Source organism: Haemorhous mexicanus, chromosome 2, assembly GCF_027477595.1.
Source record: "Haemorhous mexicanus isolate bHaeMex1 chromosome 2, bHaeMex1.pri, whole genome shotgun sequence".
NCBI lineage: Eukaryota > Metazoa > Chordata > Aves > Passeriformes > Fringillidae > Haemorhous > Haemorhous mexicanus.
This window is the reverse complement of record NC_082342.1, coordinates 31628676-31649523: the sequence shown is the minus strand read 5'-3', so window position 1 is coordinate 31649523 and position 20848 is coordinate 31628676. Positions and strand designations below refer to the sequence as shown.

The 20848-nt window shown below is 41.1% G+C and overlaps 1 protein-coding gene across 1 annotated transcript in view; it reads left to right on the top strand.

Annotated features, from left to right (window-relative positions):
* The first annotated feature begins 2535 nt into the window (after positions 1-2535).
* Positions 2536-20848, top strand: part of KPNA1 (karyopherin subunit alpha 1) — a 50336-nt gene continuing 32023 nt past the window's right edge. The window contains exons 1-5 of the mRNA XM_059838149.1: positions 2536-2652; positions 15011-15144; positions 15913-16020; positions 17710-17809; positions 18369-18463. Of these exons, the coding sequence (XP_059694132.1) occupies positions 15016-15144; positions 15913-16020; positions 17710-17809; positions 18369-18463 (432 nt within the window). The 5' untranslated portion in view covers positions 2536-2652; positions 15011-15015. The remainder of the gene's footprint in view (positions 2653-15010; positions 15145-15912; positions 16021-17709; positions 17810-18368; positions 18464-20848) is intronic.

Genomic DNA, 20848 nt, shown 5'->3' with positions numbered 1-20848 from the left:
GCTGTGTTTAAAAACATGCTTAGTGTATGCCTCGCTTTTGCATGAAGAAAAATTCTGCTCAAAATTGTGTATTGGTTTAAGAGTAAATTCCTTCCAGCTAAATTAACTCAGATAACAAAAACTCTCATGCCTTCAGAAGTTGTTGTCAGAAATGAAGCAGCCTTCTGTCTTAATTTTACCTGCACCTGATGTCAGCCTGGTCTCAGGTATCTCTGCTTTCAGACAGTAGGAACTCTGGTGGTGCTTTTTGCTGTTTCCATGCTTTGCTCTGTGACCACACAGACCCAGGCAGCCTGGACCTGCCTCTCTCTCTGGTAGGCTTCCTCACAGCCTCAGCCCACACAAGGCCCCACACAAATTTTGTAAATCCTTGCCTGCAGGTGATGACTGTGATCCAAAAAGGTGTCATCTGTGGTGGCTGTTAAGGGTAGGTTATCACAAGACATGCAGAATGAACATGCCTGAAAATATGTACTTGGTGGGGAGAAGGGAGCAGAAGAGCAGAAGAGACAGGAAACAGGAATTCATCCTTGTACCTGCATTGCATTAGCTCTGTTGCACCTGAAACCAGACTTTCATCAAAACCAGGAGAACCTGAAGATCTCTGCCGCCACCCATAACTGTGCTAATTTGATTCAAGGTATATCAGGAATGCCAGCCAATACTGTAACCAGACCTCCTGCTGCATTACAGATGTGCTTAGGTAGGGTGCAAGAAACGTGAAATCCCTGAAAGAAAAACAGAACTGTTTTTTTTTTTTTTTTTGGTGTCTTTTTTTTTTTTTGTGCAAATGCTTTGGGAGGAAGCTGTTGCCTGTCTGCTTTCATCTATCTTATCTCAATTAAATGGGTAGAAATGTTGTACTTCTATATGAAGCCCTGTGAAATATACTAATGTGTGTATGTACACAAATATATGTATCTATTGCTGTGGCAAAATTGTCAGAGATCTGGTAGCCTCAGAGAGGTGAGGCTGCTGCAGCCTCATGCCCATGTCCAAGCAATAGCCAGACAGAGTTTGTATTCCCAACAGGCACATGCACAAATTCACATATGCACCAATTAAGCAAATACACATGGACACAGATTACACATCCATCCACACAGAGCACTCCCACTCAGCACTGGCAGCCTCATCCCACTCTCTGCTCCAGCTGAGCAGGACGGAGGTGCACTAGTGAGTGTCTGTCTATTTACAGAAGTATTTACACACGTGTACAGTGTGTCTCCTTTCAGCAGCTGGGCTCAGGCAGTGCCAGTAGCTGCCCCTCAATCCCAAACCTCTCCAGCCCCCAGCAGCCAGCTCCCTGTGGCGCTCTGACCACGAGTTCCTCACGCAGGGCAAAGTGCAAAAGGAGTTTAATGAGAAGACCTGACAGGCTGCACCGATCAGGCGCAGGACATGGACAAATCATCACAAACCATTGACACATGGCTGGCCCTTTTTATTCCTGTATGCTATATTTGTTTCTCTGTGTGACCTAGATCACCCCTGGCTCCTGCCCTAATCATTCTCTCATGAGTCCTGTGCAATCCCCAAACGCTCTTCCCCTGCATCTTGTCCTGTCTCCCACACCCCTGAAGACAGCTACACCCCTAATCCTAAAGGTGCTCTGGGGCTGAGGCTCCTGGCATGGGGCTGGACAGGGTGTTCCTTTCTCTGAGTCCTTAATTTGGGTTCCCACCTGCCACTGTGCTCCTGTGCCCCTCGAAATGGGCCTTTATTGGGCTGATGGCTCCTGGGATGGGCCTGGAAGCGGCCTGGTGGGTGCTGCTGGGGCTCCCCCTCCTGCCATCGTCACCCTGCGCTCCTCTGAGGGTGTGCGGGCCCGCTTGTGCCACACAATCTCATGTACGTGTCTGTCGCATTGTACACCGTGGCTGACCAGCAGCCTCTCCGGCGCGCGGCTGCCGCTGTGTCCGTGGCGGCCGCGGCATCGCCCGTGGCACAGCGAAATAGCCCCGCTGCTTGCCGCACCCGCAGTGACGCGGTCTGCGGAGAAACCGAGGCCACCGCTAGGGGACCTGCATTTATTAAAGTGGAAACATCAGCCCGCTCGCTGCGCTATCCTGGGCCGTAACAACCCTGGGAACATCCCTGCCCCTCTCAGCGTTTCCCGGCACGGAGCTCCCTGGCGGCGGCGCTGGCGGACGGCGCGCTGGGGCCTAACACCGCCGTGACATTGGTGGCTGCTGCGCCATAGCCACCACCACAGCTACCGCCACCTCCGTGTCCCGGCACACGACACCCCCGGGCGGCCGCCGCCGCCCCTCAGGCGGGGAAGGGACGGGGCACCTCCTTCCCCTTCCCAGCACCTCCCGGGCGCGGCACTACCGCCGTCGCACTACAACTCCCGGCGTGCCCCGTGGCGGGAGAGGCGCGCCCGCGCGGGAGCGCGCGCTGCTTGCCGGGAGCCGTAGTCTTTCCTTCGGAGCCGCGCCGTCCTGAGGAGGGCGCCGCCGCCGCTGGCCGGCCTCGCCGGAAGGGCTCTTCCTCCCAGAGGGCGCCGCGGCGCGCCCCGCGCGTGCGCAGTGCCGCTGCCAGCCAGCGCCGGGCAGGCAGGGAGGGAAGGAGGGAGGCAGGGAGGGAGCGGCGCTCGCGCGCCTCGGGCCCGAGAGGAGACAGCGCGGTGCCGCGCCGGGCTGGCAGCAGGTACGGGGGCGGGGGGGAGCCTCGTTACCTCGGCCCCGGCGGAGCAAGCGTGACGGCAGCCGGGCGGTGCGCGGGGCCGCGTCCCCGCGGGAGGAGGGACCGGGCGGGGATCGGCTGCCGACGGCTCGGGTTGGGGGGGGGGGGGAGGGGAGGGGAGGCCCGGGCCGGGGGTGCCGCGTGCGGCGCGAGCCCTCTCGCGAACCCCCGGCCCGTGCGCGCTCGCGCGTGCAACAGGCGCGCGGGGGCCGCGCGCGGGGCGGGGCCGGGGCCAGCCGGCGGGAGCGGCGCGCGCGTGGGCCGGGACCGGGACCCGCACCTCGCGGGGGAACTGGGGAGAGGCGGGCCGGTCCTGCTCTGCCCGGGAAGAGGCTCCTCATGGCTGGAGGGACTCTCTTTGGCTTCCAAAGCGCCGGCTTTGGAAGTCACCGTGGTTGGCTGCGCAGAGTCGGATAACTCCGTGCTGCGGGGACGGGATGGCCCCGTCCTGCTGCTCCCACCGCAGGACGGGGTGCGAGCAGAGACAGGGCATCAGCTGGACGAGAGTACATCGTCGTAAGCTGAGCCAGGGGAGGTTTAGCTTGGACCCCAGGAGGAATCTCTTCATGAGAAGCGTGGTTAAACATTGGAATGGGCTGCCGAAGGAGATGGTGGAGTCACCGTCCCTGGAGGTGTTTGAGGAAAGACTGGATGAGGTGCTCAGTGCCGTGGTCTGTTTGGCATGGTGGTGTTGGGTCACAGTTGGACTCGGTGATCTGAGAGGTTTTTTCCAACCTGCTTTATTCCATGGAGGGGAAGAGAAAATTTCTCCTGGATCTTCCAAGCTTTTGGGCTTTTTTATTTTTTCCCTTGTGGTGTTAGATGATTTAAAAAAGCTCTGCCATCTCCCTGCACATATCACCCCGTAGCCTCGCATTATCTCACTTAAAATGTTATTTCTTTGACTGCATGTACACGATGGAAGGTTAGCGCTGGGTGGCCATTTCCAGTTCTCCTGTTCCAGAGACTTTATATGCAGCGGAAACTTGTCCCATTCGTAGTCTCTAAATCTGTGTTGCCCGTAGCGCGGTCCCTGTAACAATGATTTTAAGCTTTGCCTCTTGAGGGCGTTTCATGAAAATGAAACTCCGGGCTGAAAAGATACGTCATGAGCTGTGAAAATACCGGGCTGCTGTTTCTGCAGAATTCCCAAATGGTGCTGAATGGTGGTGTTTAATGGTCCCTTTATCCTTTATTCAAGCTGCTGTTCCTCTGGATTTTTTTGTTTGCTGGCGTATTTTCTGCTCTGACTGCTTGATGTTAATGAAAGACCCAACAAAGTTGGGATATGTCAATGAGCTCTCAGGAAATGGGATTGCAGCTTTATCCTCAGAAGCTCTTTATTTTAAAGCTATTTTGTATATACTTCTGGTAGTTAGTAGGTAGAGTAGAATTCCCTCCAGCTGTTAATGAAGTGCTGTGTAAATTAATAGGTTGTATAACTTCATTGTGTTCTCCTTTCAGTGTTACCACCTGCATTCACATATGAACTAACTCATTCAAAACAAGTTGTGAAGTTTCTACTTGAACTGTGGTTGCACCTTCTAATTACCCTTTAGACATACCCATAGGCACAGGGGAAAGGAATCCTAGCTTGAGGCATGGTAACTTAAGATGTCACATGAGGTAGAGATTTTTCTCAGCATGGATTTTCTTGTCACAGTCTTTCAGACAGATTCAGTGATGCTTCACTTTTGAGAGATGTGATTGTTTTGGGGCCTTGGCATCCCCCCACCGACGCCCAACTTCAAAGCAGAGTCTTTGTTACATCCCATCTCTCACTCTGACACCTTACCAGGGTGTTCACCCCTTGCTATCTGTGTGCCATGTGCTGATTTTTTCTGATGTTGTGTTCTCTGTGTTGATGACTTCAGAGCTGGTATGGTCATGTGGTCCTGTATGTTCAGCTGAGTGCTGGCTCCTGGAGAAGTCTCAGTTTAGTCTATTTGGAAAGGGAAAGGCAGCAACAGCCCATGGCAGCACCCTGGCCCAAGTCACCACAAGAACTAAAAAGTCCTACAGTCAGTTGCAGCAGTTTCTGAAAGGTTCTTTATAGAAACTTCTAAGTGTAAATGTTTATTTAAGCAGGTTATTTGATAGTCTTATTTCAGCTTCAGTGTTTCTATGCAGTGCTCTTTACTTTTTTTTTAATTTCCTCCCCTTCTGTTGAACAAGCTAATGTTAGCAGACTGGTGCATTTTCTTTTATGGCCTGTTTCTGCAGGCTTGCTTTAAAATCTATTTGTCCCTCCACTGTGTTGTGAATTTTTTCTTCTGAAGTGCTTCACAAGTTCTTGAGGGGGCTTAATTTCTGTCTTTAAGAACACAAAAGTATACCTTTAAAGGCAACTAAAAAAGTTCTTAAGTTGCAAAAAGAAACTTTTATGGCAAGAGGTTGATGGATGTAAACCAGTGCCTCCCAGAAAAACTGAAATCAAGTTTTTCCAAAATAGCATATAGCGCATTTAAAAAAATAGAAAAAAAGAGTGATGTGATTTAGGGCTAGGGGCTTTAATGTTAATTTGCAACATAAGAGAACTAGAAGGGCAGCAGCAAATAGCTTAATTTATTGTATTTGTTTAAATACTTCTGAAGGCCAAAGGGAATAGTGAGTGAGCCTAGTAGGCTGTGAGCAAGTCAAGAAAAAAAAATACATTAAAGGAATTACACACTTGATGAAATATTTTGAGTGGCTGAAATATCTGGACTGGAGGTTCTGGAATGATGTAATGGACAAACAAGTTAGAAAGACCAGACCACCTCTTTTTCCGAGAACAAGTGGAAGCTGAACTGATAGAAAAATTATTCAGCTTTGTACTAAGGGGTAAAAACATAATGGATGTACTTGTTTAAATAGTATAATAATACTAATAAAGAAATGCTGATGTAAATTACAGAGAATAGAGGCAGCATTATGATAGCAAGTCAGCTTTTTTTCCTTCTCTGAAGAAAAAAACCCTCGTCTGTTACAGTTTTTACAGTCTGTTAAGCAAGTAAGTGGATTGAACTGCTCAATGTGATTTCCAAGAATAAACGTGGGGTTTTCAAGATACAAAATGCCAGCAGTGGAATGCGAGGCCTGTAGAATATCAGTACTTTTAAATTATTGTGGACAAGGTAAAGGGACTCTGGAGAAACAGAAGAGGTAATTTTAAGCTAAACACTCTAAAAACCTTTTGTGAGTATAAAATCTGTAGACCAGTAGGACTGGAAATGATATTATGCCACCTCCTGAATGTCTTAAATTGCATTAAACATTGTGCAGACTTTATAGTTCATTGTGAGGATAAAAAGTAGATGTAGTCTAAGACAGGTGACAGTAAATTTCTTTTCTCCAGAATTGGTTTATAAAGGATATTAGTAGCAGAAAGGTATGAAAAAGTGTTAGAAAGCTGTGGTAGACTGCACATCTCAGGGTCACATTTGGTCTCTTCATGTTAGACAGGAATAAATGGAGTTCAGTGACAGAAGAAATTTGGTTTGGAATAACGTGAACACTTTTTTGAAACAAAATTATTGCTTAGTGTCATGAAGAGACAGATGCTAAAGCTCACTGGAACTGAAAGAAATACGGCTGTTCCTGGATGTGTGTGGAGAGTTATGGACTCTGGGCTTTCAGAGTGTGACATAAGATTTAGCCAGTCACCTGCTGCCAACAGCTTCCTTGTGATCCACAGTATTTATTTTCTCTGTTTTTGTTGGTAGTTCAGAGTGCTTGTCAGGCTCAGCAGGAGGATTCTTATGTTCTGTGAGATACCAACTGGTTTGACACACACATCTTTATTTTATTTTAGATAAAGTTGAGTTTATATGTAAGTAATGTGCTGCTTCTAAAATCATAAAATAAATACCCTGTGGCTAAACATCCTGAACATATCTTGAAACAGGGCTTTGTAAGCCTATCAAATTTAGTGCTAAGGTAACACTTGAAAGCAAATTCACCTGTTGAATTATGAAAATGGGCAAACAAGCCACCTATTAGTGGATGACAAACTGTAAGTATCTATAAGTAAAGTCCAACAATAGTGTTGTGATTAGCATTAGGTTGTTGTGGTTTTTGTCTGAAGTAGGCTGAGATTGCCTCTTAAAAGACACAGGGATTCTTTGTGGAGCTTCCACATGATCTTTTCTTCAACTGCCTAGATGTTCTTCTTCTACCTTTTTTTTTGGTACTGATAGGTTATCAGAAAAGAGAAGAGGTGTCTCTGTGAATGTGCTGTTAGTTGGATTCAGGAGCTTTTGGTAGGAGGTGTATTGGGTGCAAATGGGATGAGGGGGGCAGAATGAGTGTAACAGCTTTGAAATGCCTGTGGGTTTTGGCTTGATATGGCTGCTACCTCAGTGTTGTGTGACTCTTTCATTGTTGATGTCCAAAGCTAGCATGAAATCAGTAGAATTTTGACTTACTGTTATTTTATTGGCTTGCACACGTAACTTCCATAGTGCTGAGTCACAGCAAATGATACAATTGTGGCAGGCAGATTTGTCATCATGGGAAGCGTGAGGTAACTTTGCTTTCAGTGCCTTCTGATATTTCCAACCCTAAACAAAAGCTGTTTGAAACTACAAACTCAACTTAATTATTAATTTAGTTTATTTTTAACCTAATTTGTTTTAACCTGTCAGAGACTTCTTCTTTTCGATATGTGAAATTCTGAAAGGTGCACTCTTGTTCACTCATAAATCATGTTTAGGGTAAGTTAGGATTTTGGAAATGTTAGGGTGATCTTTTTTTTCTGACAGATGACTGTCAAGTGTGGTTTTTCAAGCAGTCCCTCTTTTAGATATGACTTTACAGAAAATACGTAGTTGGCCAGCCCATTCTGTGAGTGCAGGGAGGATGTGCTGTAATCTTGATCAAAATACAAATGTATCTCCTCTTCAAAAGAAAAACAGATTACATTTTCATTTGGCACACAGGAATTATCACTTCTATTGTTTCATATGGGTGGCACATTAACGTGAAGTTATTTTTTCTTACTGTCAGTATAATCCTGTGTGGCTGAGTAGTTTAATTCCTCATCACTTGCTGCTTTGTGTTGTGACTTGTGGGACCTTTTGGTTTCAGGTTAGCTGTGGACTGTGGGGTTATAGAAATGAAGGTGAGGGTTTTTTGACTTAAACAGATTTATTGCACTGCTGTGTCTTTGAATGCAGTAAAGGAATTTTGTGTTTTCACCTCAAGTCAGAAAGTATCAGTTAACAGATTTGAAGATGTTTTCATTTTAAATAGACCTGGCTTTGACAGTCAGTTTTTTTGCCTTCTGACTCAAGATAAAAGCTTTCTGGAACTTTGAAAACGGTATCTGCTGCCTTGTTAAGTCAAAATGGACCTTTTAAAAATGGAACTCTAAACATCTTGTAAATATCTTCATGGTAGTAAATGTATAGTGAAGTGCTTGATGCACACTCTAAAATCTTTTATTGTGCATGTTGCCTTCTAAAACTGTTTTCCAATAAACGTTGTAAATGCATTACTTCTTAATCTGTTCAGCAGTGTTTCTTCAAAAAAGAGAGAGAGAAAAAAAGCACACAATCCTCAAACTTTTAAAAATTAGGTGTCCAGCTTGGTGGCTGTCAATGGGTTTAGCTAGTAATACAGGCTGATGTGCCAGATCAGTTTCTGAGGTAGCACCAAATGTCAGCTAATTCTGTTCCTGTTAGTGGTTGGTTTCTTTATGCAACCAGAAATATACTTCCTTGATTTTTTTTTAATTTCCCTATAGGGTTTTGGTAATTTTTTAGTGTAAAGAAGCTCAAGAGCCTGGCAAGCTGATGTTGGCCTGGTTTTAAGTATATCTCTTGAAAAATAGGTACTTTTTTGTAAGGACAGAAGATCTTGAAGATCAGTAATTTTGCAGAAATACCTTTGATGCAGTAGTTGTTTGTCTTTACTTTAGCCAACTTTACATCCCTTTTTTTTGTTTGTGGGTGAGAAAGTCAGGATGAGGTGTTGAAATGTGACAATGTGACATCCCTGCACATTTGACAGAGGTGTCTCAATAGTGTTCAGGTAGCACACAATGTATTTCCCCCCTTATTTTTTTGTCTTTGAGCAATATTAAAGTTTGTAATTTTTCTGTAATATCACATTCCATGTTGTACAATGTTGCTTGTCTTTTAGGTCTTGTATTAATTATTTTAAGGTTATTCTTATTTTTAAGCAAGAACCAGTCTAACTTGCCAAGTGGTCTAGAGCTAGAACATGCCAAATTAGCCATAGATTAGGGGAGGTTAGTACTTGTTTTGCTATTTCACTGGGTTATAAAAGTGCTAGAACAGAAACAATTATGAATTAAGGCTTACCACTGGGCAGGGAAAAACCCTAAGAGGACTAGGAAGCCTGCAAAATAAAGCAGATTTGAAAGATATGGAAATGGGCAGTAGTTCCATGAAGAAATCCACTTCTTAATTCCATTTTTTAGCAGAAAGTCTCTTAAAGTCTGAACCCTGTTTCAAGGTTATACATTCTATTCATGTTTGGCTACCATTCTTATGTTGCATTTGAAACTCCTTTAATCTTCTGGCCTTTTGGATAGCAGAGGGTGGTGGTTCCTTTTCTTCTCCATTGTTCTTGTATGCTGGTTGCCCTAGGACTGTGGATCCCTGCTGTTGGGCTGTTGCAGCTTTCATAAACCACAGAAAATGAAATTCACAGGCTTGTTTTGTTTCCTTGTTAGGGCTGGAGCAAAACTTACTTTACAGGTCTTTACAAATACTGTAACTGCTGATTTTGTAGTGCCTGTGAGACGTGTTTCCCAGTCCTCTTTTACAGCTAGAGAAAGGTAAGCAGAAGTCTTGGAAATTGGCTGTGCTTTGCTTGAACAATAGCTTTTTGTAGTTGACATGATTAAATATCCTTTCCTGTAGATGTCCTGAGTTTTACAAGAGTCTGAGGACAGAGAGAAAGTAAAACCTCTGTCCTTCAGATGATATGGGTCCTTCTACTGATGGGCATTCCCACAGACCCCGTAAGCTAGTATGATTTGTCAAACAGTTTTGCATTAGAAGTTGGTACAACCTCATCAAAGTGTTTATCTGGCTGAGCTGGCTTTTGAAAAACAGGAGACAGCAGTGAAGAGAGAAGTCAATCTGTTGATTTCCTTTATTTTTCTTTTTCTCTCAGATAACACTGTCAACAGTGTAGAGACTTGGTGGATGTGTTTTCATCTCTGTAGGATGATGCCAAATGTAGGATTTTGCTCTAGAAGTTTTTCCAGGGAAATAGCATTAATCCCAGCTGATACTTTTATCATTCTGTGCCCTGTATTATTCATTGTTTTGTTATGAAGGGTTTTTGTTGTCTGTCCTCTCCAAGAAAACTGACCATTTACTTCCCCGAGATTTAAATACTTCTGTTAGCATCCTGACTTGTTGTCTGTGGATTACCAAAAAGCAAATCAGAAGGGCTTTGGCTTTTTAAATTGGATAGGTTTTCTAGTCTCACATGGAAGAGTGTCAAAAGGTGATGTATCCTGTAATCAGAGCTCAGTGAATTGCTCAAACATCTGTCCAGGCTGTGCTGTAGGTATTAGGCTTGATGTCAAGAAGTGTAATTGTGAGGAAGCTTCTCTAGAACATGTAGAACATGTAGAACATCTCATGGCAGAGTCAGTAAACAAACTAAAATCTCCTTGGAAGTAAAGCTTGTGTGCATTTCTTCCCTTGAATAATTGCAGCTTCTCTCACTGCTTGACAGTGCCATTTCTAACACGAGTTGTACTTTCAGGGCTGATGGTGCCTCTTGTATCTTTTCTGTGTCTCTCTGGCAGCAATCTAAAGGAGAGACAGCAGTGTGACAGCACAAGAGAGCTCCCAAGTCTGCCTCCAGTGACTCCTTTCCTTCTGACTGCCGCCTCAGTTAGGAAATGTACTCTCATAATATGGCAAATCATAAGTATTTTGATAATTTTTTATCACACTGTTTCTCTTCAAACTCCTATTCTGCCTTAATTTTTAAGTCTTCCCCTTCTGACCTATTCCTGTTGTGAGATAGAATATCATGTATACCTCTACAGTTCTGAAGAACATTTTTTTTTTTGTATTCTTGCCCCCATTTCCAAAGAAGGAAAGTCTGTCTCTAATAGTCTTTAATAATCAGGAGTGTATTTGGTAATCTTATTTTCATTATGTGTACATGGTACATATATGCTATTACATGTGTAAAAAAAAAGGAATTTTTATTTTTTTATATATATATATAATTATACAGCTCTTTATTTGTAAGGGCTTTATTTTTACATCTCAGTACCTCTGACGTGTGAAAAATCCAAGAGTATTAGTCACAAGGTATTCCTTCTGGCAAAGCCCTTAAGTCTAGTGACAGTGATAGCTGATTTAAGAAGGCAGGGAGTTCATTTTTATTCCTATCTAGATGATTGCTTGGGACAAGGTAGGTCATGGCAGTAAGTGACTCTGTATTTCCCAGTGCTTCAGAGTTTCTTTGACTTGCTGAGCAAAGAGAAATGCAGAACTTTGCATTTTTCCCTGAAAACGTGTGCTTAGAATACATCCACATTCGGTACGGTTTTTGTCTTAATCAGCAAAGAAATTTAGGATCATGTTTGCCCTATGAAAATGCAGACATCCAGGAATAGTGGGTTTAATTTTGCTAAAATTTGTTTTTATGCAGACAAACTGAGAAGGAGAAAGTGTCAGATGGGGCTTGAGTGGTGTTGCACAAAAGCCCAAGAAATACACCATGAAAATTCCTCACTGGGTCTCCAGAGGTTTTTATCTGTAGCCAGGAGTATCAAAAATGTGGACAATGCTGTGCTATCTTTAGGAAAGAAAAGATGAGTAGAACATTTCCATGACAACCACCACAGATTTTCTCCAGAAGTAGTGTTAATTTTGACAATGCAGAGAAGATCCAGGGTTTGCTATTTGCTGCAAGGGTGAACTTAGTGACCACTGAAAGATTTTCAGCTAAGTCACAGCAAAGCTGCTGAAGACTAGAGAGACAATTTGAAGTTGCTTTGCTTCTGTAGTTTAGTGAGGGGAAAAAGCTACATCCTCAAAAATGGAGGAGGAAATTTATAGCAAACAGTCCTTGGATGACTGTAACAACTAACCAGAGTTGTTACATTTTTAGTCCTAAAAAGCCATTGTGTGCTCACACATTTGAATAGGTCCAAAGATGCTGTCAGTATGTGTGGGCTGGATGGAATCCTTGATGCACTCGTTGAATTTTTCACGAGTAGTCAGGAAACCAGTAAAAGAATGGTAAAGAAAGAATTGATTTTAAGATACATTCAGGAAGTAAGAATTACTTCTAGAAAATAACTATGCCTTTAACAGTTATAGAGATTAGACAAATAGGTGTATAAAACAGGTGTGTGGCTGTTTGCTGGGATTTTATTTACTACCAGTGACAGCCTAGTATAAAATAAGGTATTGATCCCATCCCTAGTTGGATTGGTAACTTCTAGCGAGGAAGAGAGTTTAATCTTTTCACCTTTAATGAAAGAAATTCTCTTCCTAATCATTTGTTGGTGGGTGTTTGTACTCCCAGGTAAAAGACAATATACTATTTTGAAAGGATTTTAAGTGTACAGTTTACTCATGAAATAAGAGGAAGGGGTTAGTCAGCCAAGTGAGCTGTCCTGAAAGTCAGAAATATGCATAACCAAAACCTGCAGCTACAGCTTGTAGAGGGTGTAAGAAAGATAATGCCTGTGAAGCTGTTGGGTAGAGGGCTTGCAGTAAAGTCAGAGAAAGAATTCAAGTAAATCCTGTACCTGTATTTTCAATAAGTGAAACAATGGTTTAAGGTACAACAGGAGGGGCTAAGAGAACTCTGAGAGGAAAAAGGAAATTATTACCTTAAAGACAGAAGCAAAATTATTTGAAAGAAAATCAGTATGCAAACTGGGAGATGGGGAGGAAACTAATTTAATAAGTACAGTAAGGGAGAGTACACCTAAGGAAACTTACTTATGATGAATTTGGTTGTGTAATTGATGTTTAGAAACATTGGAACTTTATATGGAGGCTGCATAATAAAAATTAGATAAAATTCAGTATTAAGGGATAAAGATGTTCCTTGTCAAGAATTCAGTTAAGTTAAGGACTTGTAGGTTTTGAAAGTGAAGGCGTGAAATGACCACAGGAGTTTATCAAAGGAGTTGTCAAAGTCCTGAAATCCCAAGTAAAGGCAAATACAGCCTTATGATTTGGAGAAGACAGGTTTCAGACAAAAATGGAGAATTATTAATAACACTGTGGAAGGCCAGAGATGTTATCTGGGCTGTAGTGTATGCCTGTGTTTATTCATAGTCAGGGGGTGAATGACCAGAATGTCTGCAAAGCCATTTTTCTCTTAGGAATGTCCTTCTAGCTCATGATTGTCCACCTGGTGTTGGAGTTCAACTTGCTTATTCTGAAATATATAAATACTTTGTTCAAAATATTTTAGGAATGAAAGACATTTTGAGTGTTTGTTGACTGAACTTTTTACAGTTAAAATCCCAGGCTTATTCAAATAGTATGTGTGTTTAATATACAGGTAGTAGTCACTTAAACTAAAAATGTGAAGAACATATAACTGCTAAGCATACTGTAAGAAACACAAACACTTGAAGCTCAAACACGTAAACACAGGAAGAAATGAGTCTCAAAGCTGTTAAGAAAGATGTAGGGAACTTTTGGTGCTGTGAGATTTATCTTTTTGTTGTACCTTTATTAAAAAAAAGGCCATTTCAGGAGAGCCTTTTCAGCAAAATTAGGCTGCTGAATTGCTTACCCATATGCTCAGATTGCTAATGTTGCATTTAGTGCAACCTGTGATTGACTGACAATCAATGTAGTAGCTCTGTGTCCCTGAACATTTTTTAAAATCTTTTAAAATTTTTAAAAAGTTGTCAGAATACAGTAACACTTGAAGTGATGTCCAAAATGTTTTCTGTGAAAGTAATTTCTGATCATCAGAATTCTTCTAAATGGTTGTCAGGTAGTAGCAACTTAAAAAGAGGCTCTAGCAAGAAGCATATTTGAGTATCTTTTTTTAAAAATTATTATTCTCTTACAACTCTTTGCGCTAACTGAAAGAAGAGTAGTTAGACTCGATATACATTTGATGTATTTTAAAGAGGAAACCTAAGCTGTTGAGAATCTGTACAGACTCATGTTGCTTAATTTTAAAGTAGAAAATGCACAGGAGATAATTTATCATCTGGTGATTCTGTGCTTATGGAATTGAGGTAGGCAGCTTATTTAATACAACACATTAGAGCATTTGATAGAGACCTTTAAAAGTCCTGTAGAGTAACTTTTTATATAGTGCAGCTTCCTGAATTCTGAGTTACAGGATTTACAATATGTTGGAGACTCTGCATCTCTGTGAAGATGCATGGAAACACTGACCTGTTGAGGATTTGATTCCCAAACTCTTTTGGATTTAAAGGGATGATGTAAGGAGAGAGGTAGCAGCAGAATAGAGCACTAAGAGTAGAGACCTGATCCACACCCATTGCTTTCAGGGGAATGAGTTCTTTCCACGCAGTTCTCCATCTATTGCTTTATGCTAAGTGACTCCAAAGTGTGGTGTTGTACATGTGCAAATCATCATGGACAGCTGTAAATGCCGACCTACTGAGTTACATAAGACAGATGGAAATCACAGACTGAAAAAAGGCCCCTCTGCATAAACAGTGGCAGGATTAGGGATTGGGGGTTGGGAGGAGGGGAACAATAGCACTGCTTTCTTTGCAGGACTGAGCATTTTCAATGGTTAAACCTTCTTCACCTAAAATTTTTCTTTTTGTTTCAATTTCTTTGTAGGGTTTGTCTGGATAGGAAGAACACAGGGTTTCTTCAAGTTTCTTCAACAGGGTTGTGTTGAATTAGCTTACAGTGTTGGATATGAAGTGCAAAAAAAAGCACCTGTGCTGACATGCAAAGTAAATTAAGATAAAAAGCAGCTAAGACACCTTCACTTTTGAGTAAAAACAGGAATATGTAATTTGGCTAATTCTCTATATGGAGAAATGTTAAAATTTTTTAGTAGAGTTTTCTTTTTAGCCCACGCTATATACTCTGCCTTAAAGACCTTAATTCTTCGTTAAATAATTTACTTATTCTTCAATGCCTCAAAATGATGAAATAAAAGTTTGTTGGACTGCTGTAAAGAACTGACACACCAAAGTGACAATTCTGTGAAATTTTATTTTCCATCTTCTAAATTTTATTAGAAGTTAGGTGATGGAATATAGGGGGGCAGTGGCTGGAAGTTCATGGCTACAGAGTTTAAGTAGTGGGCACAATATAAAATGATGTGTTGTTGAAGAGTGATTTTGTCTTCTTTTTTAAATTGCATTGTGAAGGAATCATGACGACCTCAGGAAAAGAGAATTTCCGGCTGAAGAGCTACAAGAACAAATCTCTAAACCCTGACGAGATGCGTCGCAGGCGGGAGGAAGAGGGTCTTCAGCTACGGAAGCAAAAGAGAGAGGAGCAGGTAACGCACAGCAGTTGAGATATCTGTGACCAGTCCTTAAATGGTCCTGTCTTGCAGTGTCTCTGGCTCTGCTTCTCCCAAATCCCTTCTTAGTTGTTCCTGCCCTCCAAATTCATACGCAGTCAGTCTGAAATCAGAATCACTTGCACACTTCACCGCCTCTTCTGCAGGCTCTACAAGACTTAAAGTGAGTGCTCCTCATTCACTCAAGAGTAACATTGGCCAGAGCAGCTTGAGCGTCAGACAAAACTGTCTGACCAGTAGCTGTAGCCTCTCCAGCTCTTCTCAGGACATCTTAAACTTTCTCTAAATCATAGCAACCAAATTCTCCTCATCCCCCATAGGTATAATAACCTATGCATGATCATCCCCCAGAGCCCTCTTTGCCGCTGTAACTTGACTGTCAGAGCCCCTGCAAGTGTTCTGTGAAGATGTGTAAAACTCAGGAATTTATCAGGTCTCTGAATCTCAGCATCTGCTGCAAGAAGGGAATGGTGTGGAAGCTCGAGAGCTTGTAGATGGAGGCAGATGGTGAAGAAGAGAAGGGGACATCAGTGAACAGTTTTCCATAACTATTAGGAACCAATATTTTAGCGCATTGCTGTTTTCATTTACTCCATGGCTAAGCTTTCTCCATATGCTGTCAGTTGTCTCAGGTGATAGCATATATAGGTTTTATAGCAGCCTAATGCAACATGCTGTGTATATTCATTGGCTATGAATATATATATAAAAAATATATGTATGTTAAATACTTCCTCTCTTTAGTTGTTTAAACGCCGAAATGTTGCAACGGCTGAGGAAGAAACGGAGGAGGAAGTTATGTCAGATGGTGGCTTCCATGAGGCTCAGATGAACAACATGGAGATGACTTCTGTAAGTGATGAGAAATGAATACAGTGCTGGTTGAAGCTGGGCAAGTCTGTTGTGGAGTGACGTGATGGAAATGAAATTCCAGAATGATGTGAAGAATGCATTCAGAGATGGACAGCTCTGAAACACCCATGTCAATGAACCACCCTGAAACAGATGACATGAGAGAAGAATGCCAGTAATATATAGCCAATGGTTTTTCAGAGGATATGTGCTCAGGAAAATGAAATAAAATGTCATTGTCCTGGCAGGCTGATCACTTCCTGGATTAAGTGTTCACCATTATGGGTGATTCTATCAACTGTTGCCCAGAGTTTTTTTTAATCTGAAATTCATGGTGCTTGAAGCATAAAAATACAAATCAGGCAGTGTGTTATTGCAATTTACAAAGTTAATAAGGAGCTCAGTGGAAAACTTTTAACAGACTTTCAAGTGGCACCATTTTTAACCTAAGTGTTGGAAACACTGCTAGACCTAGCTTAACTGTCCGCATGAGGCCTTGAACCCTTTCCGTGCTAGAATTTAAAACTACAGAAAAATACTTCTTGTGGGAATTAGACTTTTTACTTTTTCTCTGGAAAGAAAAATGGTAAAGGTTTCAGTTCTACAGAAGAAAAGTTTAAGGAAAGTGCAGTTCTCACTTAAAAGTGTCGCTGATCTTCACTGTGTCTGTGTTCAGAGTATGCAAGTGATGTTTCCATAGAAATCAGGCTGAGCTATTGTGGTTATAAGAGCCTTGAAAATTACTGGGAAACAGAGAAATGCTTATAAAGAGTGTGGTAGATCAATCATAGAATATATGGTTTTACTCTTCAAGATAGTATTCAAATATTGGGCAAGTCCTAAATACCATTAATCATTTGTGTGAAAGCTTATATTAAACAAATAGAGAGTAAAAAGTAAGGAAAGGGTTTTGCCTAATTGATAGATAGTGTCATTGCACAGTTTGCTGTGTTAAATGCCATTAATTTCAGGCTCTTAACAGTTGGAGCTGTTGGCTGTTACAGACAACGCTTAAGTATTTTCAGCACTGTCATCTGTCTCCCTGTCTGTCTAAGGGTTGGGATCAGATGGATCTGAAGATTAGATTAGAAGTGGAAGAAAAATATCTGACTTTTCTTATGCTTCTTTACATGGGTACATGTGTGGTGAACAGAATGTCAGATTTTACCTAGCGTAAGAAAGGTTGCTGATTTAATTTATTCATATTATTGGAAACCGTCAGTATTGTGGAAAACTTAATACCTCTACTTGATGTTGATAACAAGCATTAGGGTTTGTCGACTCTTCTAGAAATGACAGGTCCTTTACATTTTGGTGTAAGAGAGTAAGTCAAAATGTACCTGGTAGAGAAATCTAAATGCTACCATAATTACTTTTTGTTAAAGCTGACAATTTTACATTTATTTTAGAGGGAGGAAGAGAATATTAGTGAAAAATTCTGAAGAGTAATTTTCTTGCCATATCTTGAGAAAAATTTGAATTTTGGCTTTCAGTAAAGCATTTGAGAATGATGCTGCCTTATGTAGATGTTCATATATAATGATTTCTTTGTGGTCCATAATGGTTTATTCAGTAAGAAATAAACTTTATACTGGTTTAGCAAATGTAACCTATGTGTTGCTAATTCCAGATTTTTTTCCCCCTTTTGCTCTCTATCACCCTCATTCTGTTTCCCCATGTAAATCCTAGAGTGCAGTCATCACTGCTGATATGATTGAGATGATTTTCTCCAATAGTCCAGAGCAGCAGCTCTCAGCCACCCAGAAGTTCCGAAAGCTGCTTTCTAAAGGTAAGGGCTGAGATTACTTAGAGAAAAATGTGGAAGCCTCCCTAGCATGTGGTTTTACTTTGACAGCAATAAAAATTGAGTTTCACACTGAAATTTCAGGGTCAAGCTCTGCTTGACACAATGTCAGCTTGATGTATGTAATAGTCACTTCTTTTCTTGAAATGTGTACTGAGTGTTGCAGATGTGAGATCTTCTCTTGGATGTAAGTTCACATGGTTTAGGCAGTGTCTCTGTGGCCCAAGCATGCTGATATACCAAAGGTCCTCTGCACGTGTGCGTGCCGGAATGACTGCCCAGGGCTGCTGCTCTGAAATCAATCTGTCTAAACTACTGAGTGCATCAGTGCTCTGAATCATGTTATCTTATTACCTCAAAACTCTGGAGTTTTCTTATGTTGACAAATAGTAATCCGTTGCCTTTTAGTAAAGTATTGTAGAAAAAGAACACACTCCAAGAAAAGAGCATTCAGTATGTCACTGGATATTGTTTTGATGCAGTAATTTGAGAATTTCCTTACAAAGAAATTAGTGTATCTAACGTAACTTCTTATTTTAAACAGAACCAAATCCTCCAATAGATGAAGTCATAAGCACACAAGGAGTTGTGGCCAGGTTTGTGGAGTTCCTGAAGCGGAAAGAAAACTGCACATTACAGGTATAAAAATATAAATGTATCTGCCTTCCTAGTTTAGGAAGGCATTTGCTGATACAAATTAGATAGGAAAAAATTAGTGATTGTTCAGTTGTAATTCCTCTCTTTCTTCACTGTGTTAAAAAAAGCTATTTTATCTTCAGAATTTCTGGGAAGACCTCTGGGTACAGGACAGGAGAGAGAGAGAGAGTTGTCTGACATGCATTCAGTGACTGATAGGATGGGGTCTTCAGACTTCAGCAAATACAGAGTTTGAAAATTGGAGCTCAACAGATAAAAAGTTATTAAACAAAACTTTGATGTTTGTCTTCTTTGTACAAATTGAAGGCAGTTTTAAATCTTTAGAATTAGGATTTAAATTTTTGATTGAAGTAAAAAAAAAGTTTAGAATTAGAAATACAATCTGTAGTGATAAGCATAGAGGGCTGGACATTTCATTGTGATTTGGAAAAGCTGAATTATATGTGTTACAATGGTGGTTAATTTTTCTTGACCTTTGTCTTATTTTTAGCTGTGTGTTTTTCTGGTCAGTCTTTCTTGTCTAATAGAAAGTGAAAGAAAACAAATTACCTGGTTAAGGGAAAAAATATGTTAACATGTAACCATTAAATACAACACTTAGATTCGAATCAGTGTTCTTTTAAAATGTGTAAGGCAACAGGTTTGTGAATGCCATGTGAAATCCAAATTTTGTTGACTGGAAATATGCAAAGAATTAGGTTTTTTATACATTAGAGAAAGCATTTACAGGTATTGCTTTTCAGATTGTTGTCCACAGAATTCTAGAGGTCTGTTAGCTTTCTTTGAGGAGTCTGGGGAAAGTAACTGAGAGTATGTATCAGATTTAAGCTGGTTGGTTTGCAACTCCAATGCAAGATTTGTAAGCTATCTGTTGTAAAAAAAAAAAAAATTTAATGCCTTTTATTACTTATTGGGGTCAAGCATAGAAACTCAAGACAGGCAGAAAAATGGAAGCAATTCTTGTGGCCTTATTGGTGTAACATTTATTGATTTTTACATGGAAATGGGAAAAGTCAGTCAGAGTGGAAATGTGCAAGCTTGTTTAAAGAGTTTGTAGGAAAACAGTGAAAATAAAAGCTTGAGTATGTTGCTCTTGATACTCCATTCTACCTCGGTAATTTTCCTTCATCTTGCCAAATCTCTCTGCCTGCTTGGCAATTTAGTGTCTGCAGGTAGAATTTTTTGCTGTGATCAGTTGGCAAGTTCTCTGGAACTCACCTTTTAATGTTTTTCTTTGCTCTGTCATTGGTTCCAAAAATATTCCTTTGGGCTTGGCATTCTAGGCATTTCTATCTGTAGCCTAGCCTAGAAGGAAAGGATTTTCAACTCCTTCTGAGACAGTGAAGTATAATTTATAGCTGCTTGTGGTGGATTGAATATAGCAACTTCTCTGTTAATGAACTTAGAACTTTATGGGAATTTATGGTCTGTTTTTCTTCTATGTTGTCAACGGAATATCCTGTAAAAATTGTGCCTTTGAGATCAGTGATAGGAAGGCCTAATTTGTTAGGAATTCCTCTGTCTTGTTTTGACTCGAGGTAAATGGAAGACTTTAAAAAGCTGCCCTGTTCTCCAGTGTTGCTTCAGCCGTAAGTGAGCAAGGACATTAGGCTCATGTGGAGAGAGGAATCTTATTAGAGAATGGCATCACAAAGATATCTTTGCCAATAATGTGTGACTGTTGCTCAGTTTATACATCCTGGAGCATCAGATGTTCACAGAGAAGAAAGAGGAGAGAAACTGTCACTCGCTAACCTTTCTGTGACTTAGGCTGGAGACAGTGTGTGTCTCCAAGCTGTGAATTGTTCAGGCTGGTGGTACTAGTAGGAAGCTGGAGGACAGACTTTAAAATATGGATAAGAGACCTCTGTGGTTGAAAGATGAGTAATAGTTATGTTATAATGTACCCCAGAACACTGGATACTCACTTCAGAGAAAGTAGAATTACAGGAAAGCAACATTTTACCTTGGCCTTATGTTCTGGTCACACTGTTTTGCTTCTTGTTCATTAATGATGAATCTTGCAGTTTTGACTTTGTCTGTTTCTACTTTACTTTGCAGCCCATACTTCGTGTGCATTGCAGTGATGTATTTTGGAATTGTTTATTCTGATCACATCTTACTAGAATATTCAGTTGATCAGAAGGGCAGGATTAATTGTATTGTATTAATTGTATTAATTAATTGTATTTTCAAAACCAAAGTCTTTAACAACACTTGGAAATGAAAAACCTTAATTCTTGAGTTCTTATTTCAGGCACATTTCAGGATTTGGTGCAACTTCTTAGCAGGAGTTTTTTTTGTAACTAAACCCTAAATATAAGTCCTTGCTCTATCTCTTCAGACAGAGACAGTTTTTGAAGCTAT